The 10885-nt window shown below is 46.1% G+C and overlaps 1 protein-coding gene across 2 annotated transcripts; it reads right to left on the reverse strand.

Annotated features, from left to right (window-relative positions):
• Positions 1-1566: 1566 nt before the first annotated feature.
• Positions 1567-7828, reverse strand: RPS13 (ribosomal protein S13). 2 transcript variants are annotated; one of them, XR_010794651.1, is made up of 7 exons: positions 7736-7828; positions 7044-7092; positions 4598-4676; positions 3346-3515; positions 2381-2481; positions 2166-2225; positions 1567-1764 (listed from the first exon to the last, which is right to left on the reverse strand). XR_010794651.1 is itself a non-coding variant. In XM_066631775.1 (6 exons), exons 1-6 carry the CDS (start codon positions 7756-7758, stop codon positions 1731-1733), a joined length of 456 nt encoding a protein of 151 aa, XP_066487872.1. In that variant the 5' UTR covers positions 7759-7828; the 3' UTR covers positions 1567-1730. The 2 variants fall into 2 exon arrangements, 1 of the variants encoding a protein (XP_066487872.1); XM_066631775.1 differs by lacking the exon at positions 2166-2225.
• Positions 7829-10885: the final 3057 nt, after the last annotated feature.

The raw sequence follows: 10885 nt of genomic DNA on the forward strand, positions 1-10885 counted from the left end.
AATGCACAAAAGATTGCAGTTACAATTACTATTGCTAGTATGAAATGAACACTAAATAGCCATTGAAACTTGTTTCAATGGTTTTTAAAGCCTATGGTTCTGTTCCAATGTAATAAGAATTTTTTTTTTAACTACATGAATAAGTTGCAAACCATGAGCCCACATTCCCTGCCTTCTTTGTAGAAGGAAAGTACAGGGGAAAAGTTTAGGGAAAGAAAGCCAGTTCCACATTGTGCCTGCTCCATCCTTTGCCAAACTGCACATCTGTGGTTGGGAAAAACTCATTCATGAAGTAGGAAGCCATGGTTTTACAATAAAACTGCTTTCATTATGAAGGCATTGTAGCTCCATCAAAATGTTTGTGTTTACATGGTGCCATGACAAAACTCTGTAAACAGCCAAGGTCCCTTTACATGTATTCTAAAATTTTTAAGGTCCTGAGGGGTTAGTGCTACATGCATCTGCAGTATATGTGGTAGGGAGGAACTGCACATGCAGTATATGTGGTAGAGAGGAACTGAACATGCCAACAGCACTGAAGACTTCATAAGCATTTTTTGCATATTATTTTACTAAAGATGCAATCCTGTGCATGCTTACCTGGGAACAAGTCCCACTGAATGCAATGATCACTTCTGAGTATACATGAACAACAATGCACAGTTAGTGACCCAAACAAAGTCTGCATTACTTTCTGCTCAGGGCCATGCACAACTGAATATAGGTAAAAATGGCCACTGAGGAAGCAATAACATGCTTGACTCAATGAATAATAATAATAATACAGGTATTTATATACTGCCTTTCTTGGTCTTTATTCAAGACTTTATTCAAGGCGGTTTACATAGGCAGGCTATTTAAATCCCCATAGGGATTTTTACAATTGAAAGAAGGTTCTATCTTTCAAGAACCACAACATTCAGATGTTTCTTTCTGATCTGGTTTCACATTCTGGCCTCCATCCTCCCATGCTCAGAGCAGATGGAATAACTCGGCTCAGCTTGTCAGCTGCTTCAAGGTCGCACAGTGCCGGTGGCCTTGAACAGGCGACCTGTGGATGTTATCTTCAGGCAAATGGAGGCTCTACCCTCTAGACCAGACCTCCTGCCGCATTAGTTTATTAGAGTTAACTAGTAAACTAGTTAATATAGTTTACTAGATCAACACAAGTGGTAAGGAAATAATCAACAGGGAGAATACTGGCATACGCAATAGCCCAATTCTCTGTTCTGTTGAACAGAGAAAACAGAACAGACTCTACTCCTATTCCAAACCTCTCATGGGGACTTAGGCAATACTGCGAGCAGCATTATGGCATGGGCAAGACAGCCACTTTCCTCTTGTAAAGTTCCTCAAAACAATCTAGAGCTTCCAATAGTAGCTCAGTGTGTAACTGTGTAGTAACTGACCACCACCAGCCAAGAGTTGTAGCAAGCTGCTGCCCTTTCTGCTTACCTTATTCACACACTGCAATGTAACAACAAGCAGTTCAAAATTCATTCAGAGAACAGATACAGTTTTACAACAAGAACTCAGTTTACAAACTCCAAAAAAAAATAAAGAGGCTTATCAGTGGAAAAAACCAGAAGCTTTTATTGGTATGATCAAGATGACAATCTATTTTACCAATATTAAATAGAGAGACATCTCTACAACATCCTTCTCTGAAGCTGACATGGCAAGGTCACAGGATACAAATCCTCAAATTCCTTGAGCGAACAGAAGAACTCTTAAGCAACCAGAGCAGAAGCTGTGGATGATTCACTGGGGGGGGGAAGGGAAAGAAAAGATGCGTTAGACAGCTCTAACAAAGTGAGGAAGTATCCCATCTGAGAGTGCATTCAGGCATTTTACATCAATTGCAGCAGCTCAATCATCCAAGAAAGGGCTAGCCAACATTACAGAAAAATCTGTTTGGTGGAAACACAATCAGAACAGTGAACAAGCTTCAAGTGACCTAGGCAGCTAAAAACTATGCAATAAATCCAATCTAGCATGCACATTACTAGGAATAAGTAAAAACTCCTTCCAGTATAAAAAAAAGATACTTGAGTGCCTTCTTCTCGTGTGGTCAGCAGTGCTCATTTAGAAGCTAAACATCCCCACTCAGTCACAAAGCTTTCTGGGTGACCTGGAGCCAGTCACTATATCTCAGCTTCACCTACCTCACAGGGTTGATGTGAGGCCAAAAGGAGGGAAGGAACCATGTACACCACCCTGAGCACCTTGGAAATACAGTGGTATAAATATATGAAAAATAAATATCCAAGAGAAGCTTATTCCAATTGTACTTGCTGACTGCACTGCCACGCAGCAAAAGAGAAGTGAATTGCTTCTTTAGCAAGATTCTGATAACAAAGTCAAAAAGTGTTATACTTACTACTTCCAATTGGGAGGGAGCACTCTCTTGGTCTTGTAGTAGCGAGCCAGCCTATGAATTCTGCTCTCAATCAAAATGAGACGGAATTTGGCATCTTTATCCTTATAACACAAAACAACAAATCTTTACAAATGATGCTTTTTGGAGAGAAAATTTCACCTGCTGAACTACATCCTACTTGTATTTTATCATTCTTTGGATTACATTTTTCTGTATGCTCTTTAGGGTACCTTTCAGAAAAGCAGGGTCCGAACATATAGGTTGCACTCTAAATGCCAACAGCACACCTGCAAGTCATTTTACCTACCCCTCCTTCTCAAAGTAAGTTTTCTGAGAGGGGATCATGAACAGTGTAGAACAGAGGTCCAATCTTTTCAGTATGAGGGCCATGTTGTATATTTTAAACATTTTCACAGGCTAAAAAATGTTTTATAAATGAATGAAATTTAAATGAATGAATATGTTTTACTTGGATCTTTTTTGTAATCAGCATCCAATGAATCAAAACAAAAGAGAAATGTTACAATTACAAGGAGCAATGCCATGCTTAAACTGAGAAGCCATATATAATGAGTAATAATGTCAAATATTAGCAAATGGTCTTAACAAAAAATAAGTTGCTGCAGGCTGGATAAAATCTTGTGGAAGGGCAGATTTGGCCCCCGGGCCGTAGTTTGGATATCCCTGATATAACATGATATAATGTGGAACAGAGGGCTGTAATGGGAAGGACAAATCCCACACAGAGTCACCATCTGAGTGGAACTCCACTTGTGGGAGATGCACTGATCTCCCCTAGAAAGAAAGGGTAGGTAAGATCACTGAAGACCTGTTGCAGTACATAGGATACAATCCACAAGAGTTTGTGCAGCCCAGAGGCATTCCCTTTAACGGCTTAGGACAAATCACAGGAACCAAATTTAACCAAACCACTTTAACCAAACCAAATGCAGGCAACTGTTTACCTTTCGGTTCCTCTCAAGATGCTTACGAACAGCAACAGCCTTCTTGATTAAGTGGTAAAGGTCTTCTGGAAGATCAGGGGCAAGTCCTTTGGATTTAAGAATCCTTAGAATTTTGTTGCCTGTCACAAAACGAACTTGGGCAACACCATGGGAGTCCCTCAGGATTACACCTGAAAGAGAAAAGGTTATATACTGCTGGAAATGCCAGGCAACTTAGTTACATGTGTAGAGATACTCAGGCACCCAAGGAAGAATCAGCCAACACAAACGCACCCTTTCCAATAAAAACTGGAAACAGTTGCAAAAGTACTGTGTTTCCCTGAAAATAAGACTTTCATAAGTCAGTCCCTTTATAGTTAATGGGACTTACTCCCTAGAAGGTGTGGAGAGGGTGTCCCTTCAGTGCCCAGGAGGGTGCCTGTCTATTTAAAGTTAGTCCCTTTATAATTAATGGGACTTACTCCCTAGAAAGTGTGAAGAGCCTCAGAGCCTAGTAGGCAGGGTTGCCTCCCTTGCTGCTTTCCACCTCAGCATCCTCTGCCCAAAGTAGCACAGCAGGCGCTTTCTAGGTGGTGCGCACGAGAGTGCAGCGTTCCCGGTCACGCTGTCCACCTGCCCCTGCCCGAGCACCGCTTTCACCCACCCCCATCCTGTCCTGGCCCTGATCACAACTAAGTCTTATTTTCAGGGTAGGTCTTATATTTCAGCAATTCTCAAAAAACAAACTAGGTCTTATTTTCGGGAAAACAGGATACTCTGAGAAATACAACTATTGATTTGCATGTCAATAATCAGTACCCATCTGAAGAATGGGGTCAGCATTGTTTATCTTTGAATTTTAGCAAAAACAATGGCACTTGAGGGCCAATACTGAAGAACAGTAGACCTTTACTGTACAGGCCTGCAGACAGTGCCTATTTTTGATGCACAGAACTTAGGTCTTCACAATGCCTTTAAATACAGATTTTAGCATTTGCAACTGTACTCCTTGTTACCTGAAGGAAACTGAAATCTAAGCTCCAAACCCATACATTACAAAACATGACATAAATAGGGCTGTAGTGCTTAACTATGAACAAAGCTATATCTCTATAATCAAGAGAAACACTCCATTAAACTGTCAAGTTGTAGAATTGGCATAAAAATGCCAGCCAAGTTTACTGACACCCCATCAACTAACAGGAATGTAACAGCAATTAGCAGGATTAATAACCAAGCACACACACACATTGTGTTTCACTTGAAAACGTACCAATTTGCGAGGGAGTCAAGCCCTTCTTAGCCAGCTTGTAGATCTGTTCTTTGACATCATCAGAAGTAAGTTTCAACCACTGCAAGAATTCAGTTGTGAGACAAATTAATTCACACCTACACATCTTAATTAGACACCCAAGTGGCAAGGAGCTCAAGCTTGTCTGGAAATTGTTCCAGTTCCACTGCAGTTTATGACTGCAGAATGCTCGCACCATCAACCCAAACATTCGCAACTGGACTTTGCAATAATGAAAACATTTGATATTTCAAGGCACAGTATTAGTACACTTAAAAAATACAACTAAAGCAGTTACCAGTTGTAATCAGTTCCCTCTCCTAATAACTGGTTTTCATACTCTTCAAAATGGGAAAACAAAATGCCCTGAAATCCTATGTCAGATCTATCTGAAGCCCCTATTAGATAGATTTAGAGGTATGAAAGTGCTGTAATCTATCTTTTCAAGAATATAGGAAACAAAGATTAAAGTTCCAGCACAATATTAGTTAAAAGCTCTTGATCATCAAGTGTCTTTCAAGTAATTACTTTATCATTAACTTGCATAACTTTAAAGTCATTTCTAAGCTAAGCTGGATATTACACTGCATCACTCAAAAACCTACAAGAGAAAGCTGAAGCCTATTTTCCAGATGATGCAAAAGCTTGGAGGGGGAGCAAGGTAAGCCCCAAATCTTACAGCTCCTCAGACAAGGTGCCAAATGCCACTCCTTTTACCAAGAGGTATGCCACGAAGTGTGAAAGGTCATGCTGCTCCTCTTGTGTTCAACGGATTCAATGGGGGGGGGTAGGAGACCGGCATAAAGAGCATTTTCTAAAAGACTCTCCAGCACCTGACCATCACTGTCCTTTTCCTGCACCTCTTTCTTTTCAAACCAAGGAAGCACAGAAAGTTTATCACAGAAAGGTCCTGTGATAAAATGTGTTCAATAACAGTCTTTGATTTGAGAACTACACCAAACCATGCCTGATCCAAACCTCCAGAGAGCAGGTCGAACACAAGAGTAGAAATTCTGTAGCATTTTGTGTCTTAAGATAGTATCTAATATTGAGGAAAACTCTGGTATTCAAAAATCATTAAATCCAGATAATGTTAAGTACAGAGTTGAATTCTCCATGCGTGTATCAGAATTAAGACTAAATGCCTAGTTGCTGGTCTATTTTAAAGAAATAGCATCCATGGCTCATTTTAAATAACAGTCTGCAGGTTATCATACAAATCTAAATCCAAGTAACCCTATTAATTCAGAAATAAATCCCAAAGGTCTACAGAATTTACTTCTGAGTTAAGTGAATTTGCAGCCACAGGCTTGTATCTTGGTATTGGCAACCTTCAGTCTCGAAAGACTATGGTATCGCGCTCTGAAAGGTGGTTCTGGCACAGCGTCTAGTGTGGCTGAAAAGGCCAATCCGGGAGTGACAATCCCTTCCACACCGGGAGCAAGTGCAGTCTGTCCCTGGTCTGTCTCCCTGGCTATGGGCCTTCCTTCTTTGCCTCTTAGCCTCAGACTGTTGGCAAAGTGTCTCTTCAAACTGGGAAAGGCCATGCTGCACAGCCTGCCTCCAAGCGGGCCGCTCAGAGGCCAGGGTTTCCCACTTGTTGAGGTCCATCCCTAAGGACTTCAGATCCCTCTTGCAGATGTCCTTGTATCGCAAGGCTTGTATCTGAAGTAGCATGAATGCAACAACTTAGGAATGCATTCTACTTAGGAAACAACCCACTGATTATTTTTAAGGGGCTTAATTAAAACTCTCAACATCTAAAAAAGATAACTAGCTTATTCTCCAACATTTTGATATTTAAGCCAAAATGCCACATCCCTTGGAGAGTTGTTCACTGTGCCATGAGCTTCTGCACATACACAATGCTTCAAAGGAGATAGGATTTGCTCTCTAAGTGTGCACAGGCTTATTTGCTATTTTGTGTCTTAAGATAGTATCTAATATTGAGGAAAACTCTGGTATTCAAAAATCATTAAATCCAGATAATGTTAAGTACAGAGTTGAATTCTCCATGCATGTATCAGATTAATCCTATTAACCCATTTCTGCCAAGCCCACAGGTGTACACATTTGATCCCTGTTGCGTACATGCAACATCGGGCAGAAATGGCTCAATGAAAGGTACATTCTACTGATTTTTCAATGATTTAAAAAGTCATTTCTTGTATATGCCAATAAAGATCTCATCATCATCATCATCAAAAGTCATTTCTGCCCAACATTGCATATATGCAACAAGGACCAAATGAATACACCTGTGGTCCACGTAAGAACAGGTTAAGTACAGATAGGACTGCACCACACATTTATACACTTCAGGACACTACAATTCTTACTTAGAAGTAATGCCCTCTGAATTACCGACATGCGTTTAAGTCAGAACAAAAGACCTAAAATAAACCCCCAAGCTGAGATCTTCACTTACAGTGGGAACGCTTCGCCTGTAAGGCAGGGCTGACTGGGATAGACCCTTCCTGTAGGAAAAGAAGCCAAGGAAAGTGAGCAAAGACGTTTCCAACACGCATTTCAAGGCAGATACTGCAGACTTATTACACACTTCAAAAAAATAAAGGTAAGTGCTTTTGGGGGAGCTGTATGTAGCAGGGAGGTGTGGTGGGTGGGGAGGCAGGGCCTCCCCACTGGAGTCCTTTGAAAAGTGTGAGGCGCCCTGGCACCCACCACCCATGTGTGGAGCATGGAGATGCACGCAGATGCGGAGCGCATGGGTGGTGAGTGCCAGGGCGCCTCACACTTTTCAAAGGACTCCAGTGGGGAGGCCCTGCCTCACCTGCCTCCCCACCCAGCGCACCTCCCTGCCACATAGCAGCCCCCCAACCAAAGAGGAGAGGGAGTGAGGTGGAAGAAGCCCGCCAGGCTCCGGACACCAGGCCCAGCACACAAGCCACGGCCAGGCCAGGCTCCCCTCCCCTCCGCAGGGCGCTTCCAAGGCCTCTTGAGGGAGGCAGTGGGCAGCTCCAGAGCCAGCTGAGACGCCCCGGGGACAGCCACGCGAGGCCTTTCCTTCCCTTCCGCCCCGCGAAAAGGCCACCGAGGCGGCCCGTGACCACCGCCACGGCACGCCGCCCTCCGAGGCGCAGCCCGCCAGGCGGGACTCACCCGGGAGCGTGCATGCGGCCCATGATGGCGGCGGAAAAGAAAGAGCGGAGCGAGGCGGCGGCAAGGATCGGCGTGTCTTCCGCAGGAAGTGACGTCAACGCGGCCCAGCGCTGGCCTCAGAGAGGAGGCGCCCCCTGGCGATCAAAGTGGGTGCTTCCGGGGTCGGCCTTGGCTAGGACGGCATCACGTGGGCGTGCTTTGGAGGCGCTGCTGTCGGCGCGGGGGCTGGATGGGAAGAGCCTCAGACAAGCCCAGCGGTGTCTACTCAGAAGTAAGCCCCATTAGAGTCAATGGGGCTTACTCACAGGTCCGCCTAAAGCTGCAATGCTGTACCCACTTACATGGGAGTAAGTCCCATTAGGCTCCATGGGGCTTACTTCTGAGTAGACATGCATAGGCTTGGGCTCTGAGGCTGCAATCCATTCCACACTTTCCTGGGAGTAAGTCCCATTGACTCTAATGGGACTTACTTCTGAGTAGACATGCATAGGATTGGGTTCTACATCTCCGGGGGGAGGGGCGCTCCACAAGCAGCTGCCCCTTTCCCCCTAAGGACAGAAAAAGAAGGAGGCGGAGGAGACTGTGCAGGTAACTAAAAAATACAACTCCCACAGTGCACCGCAACAGGAAGTGGCGTAGTTCCCAGTATTATACTGCTGGACAGGCAAGGGGGTCACTTCCGGTGTTCCATTTGAGCTTTGTGTGAAGGGTGGTGGCAGCCTCTGGGTGCTGGACAAGAAGAACTGAGTGGGAAGCAGTGGCTAGAGTCATTCAGTGTGCCTGCAGTGCGCAGGGTTTCATAGCCCTCCAGACAGAACTACTGTTTCCTTGCCTTAAGGAGGCCTCCATGACTGCCCCCCACCCCAGGATGCAGTGCTTGCCCTGTTGGCACAGCTGCATCAGCACCGGAGAGCCCAATCCTAAACAGGTCTACTCAGAAGTAAATCCTGTTGTGTTCAATTGGACTTTCTCCCAGGAAAGTGAGGATAGGATTGCAGCCTTAGGGCCCAATCCAATCCAGTTTTCCAGCAACTGCAATGCAGCCCCAAGGTAAGGGAACAAATGTTCGCATACCTTAAGGAGGTCCCTGTGACTGCTGCCCCATCACAAGATGCAGTGCACACTCCATTGGCACTGCTGCACCAGCAATGGAAAACTGGACAGTATTGGGCCCTAAACCTTTGAACAGTAGAGACTTGCCATATGAAAAGCTGCTTCAGATGCTTCCCCCAGTTTCAAAATCAATTTGCCACGCAGCGGGGGGGGGGGGGGGAACATGCTGTTCCAGAAACATGGGAAAGCCTTGTTGGGTATGTGGAAAGCTCAGGCAGTTTCCAGGGTCACAGTCTTGAGGTGCTGAAAGTTGGATAGGATTGGGCCCCAAGTAAGTTGTGCACACTGGTTGCCGCAAACATTAATCAGTACCTATGTATTTATGCTATGTGAAACAAAAGGAGTGTTGGTCAGTGTCTGAAATACCACTTCTGGTTTCTCAGCCCAATCCTATCCACTTTCCTAGGAGTAAGCCCCATTGACTCTAATGGTGCATACTTCTGAGTAGACATGCATAGAATTGGGTTGTCAGTCGCTGCATGAAAGCCACTGTTATATAGCACTTTATAGCTATGAAGAAGAATCCCATACCTTGATGAAGCCCAAGTGACTGTTCCTCCACTGCAGGATGCAGTGCATCCACTGGCACAACTGCACCAGCCTTGGAAAACTGGATAGGATTGGGCTCCTCATAAACCTTCAGTAACTCCAAAGGCAGCCAGTGATTTGACAGTGGGAAAGTGCTGAGGATGCCCTTCATGTCTGAGGCTTTGGAAGGACAACCCACTCATGTCATGAGGACATATTGAGGAAGCTTTAGGATCTTGACAACAGGGACGTGCAGTGAGTGGGGAGGCAGGTGAAGCAGAGCCTCCCCACCGAAGGGCTTCGCAAAGCGCGTGGGCTGTGTGCTTGAGTGCCTCCCAAAGCTTTGGAAGCACTCCAGTGGGAAGGCTCTGCCTCACCAGCATTGACACTGTTCAAAGGGCTCCTGAGGGGAAGCTCTGCCTCACTTGCCTCCCTGTCCCTAGAGCCCAATCCTGTCCGACTTTTCTCTTCCTCACGTCCCATGGCAGAGGTGCTCTTCGGAGGGCTCTGGTGGAGAGGCTCTGCCTCACCTGCCTCTCCCACCCTTCCCTTCTGGGCAGGAGGGCGCAGCGCTGCACACAAGCCGGGGTGTCTCTGCAAGCCCCAGGCAGGTAGCCATCCATCAGGGGAGAGGGACGCGAGCAGCTGCGGCGCCTGCCACGCTCTCAGCCGACCTTGCGTGGGGGGGGGGGGCGAGGGGCTCGGCTATTAGGAGCATTACGGGCGCCTTTTGCTGCGCCTTTTGTCGGGGAACTACGTCGCGTGCTGAGTCCTGACTGGGCGAAGGACGAGACTCGGAGCGCTCCGGCCCCGCACCCACGCGCCTTAAGAGGAACCCCGGTCCAGTTGCTTTCAGCCCTCTCGGAGATAGCACGAGGAGTCAGCGCCCGTGACGTCACAAGGGGGCGTGGCTAGAGGAAGGAGCGCGCGGGCTCAACCAGCCCCCTCCATCCACTTTGGGCGACTTTCTCATACTGGGTTCCCTTAGCCAATTAGCGCCAAGGGGTGGGTACGTTGTGTTGACTGACAGTCCTGCCAGCTAATGGTGGAGACGGTTTGAGATCTGATTACAGTACTGTGGAGCCTGTACTGTAGAACCGCACAATTCAAGATTGTGTGCACCGAACCCCTCTCCTCCCACTAACTGCTGGGAGTCCCAAGAATGGCCTGGCTGCAGCAAGCGTTGTCCATGCAACCCTATGGCAAAGCTGTCCAGCCTGCCTTGGTCCCATGAGAGGAAGCCAGGGGGCTACCAAAATTAAATATGCAATTAGTATGGCCCAGGGACATGTGGTGGGTGGAGGCAGGTGAGGGTTAGTGTTAGGAGTCCTTTGAGGTGAGGCACCCAAGCACCCACAACCCTGTGCTCTGCACAACCTTAATGCAGGTTACACCAATTCCTGGGTATATTTGGGGTGCCTACACCATGGCTTCCTCATGAACCATGCTTGAACCATTCACTAATGAGGCTATACTATATCTCCAAAACTAGACGTGATAGGGCAAAAC

The sequence above is a fragment of the Tiliqua scincoides genome, chromosome 1 (assembly GCF_035046505.1).
Source record: "Tiliqua scincoides isolate rTilSci1 chromosome 1, rTilSci1.hap2, whole genome shotgun sequence".
Lineage (NCBI taxonomy): Eukaryota > Metazoa > Chordata > Lepidosauria > Squamata > Scincidae > Tiliqua > Tiliqua scincoides.

Excerpts from the sequence above, each read along its gene's own strand:
- RPS13 (XM_066631775.1), bottom strand. The coding sequence starts at position 7,758 with ATGGGCCGCATGCACGCTCCCGG. Across the intron at positions 2,482-3,345 it reads ATCTTGAGAGGAACCGAAAG|GATAAAGATGCCAAATTCCG; the intron begins GTAAACAGTTGC and ends TTGTGTTATAAG. Across the intron at positions 1,765-2,380 it reads CTCCCTCCCAATTGGAAGTA|TGAATCATCCACAGCTTCTG; the intron begins GTAAGTATAACA and ends TCCCCCCCCCAG.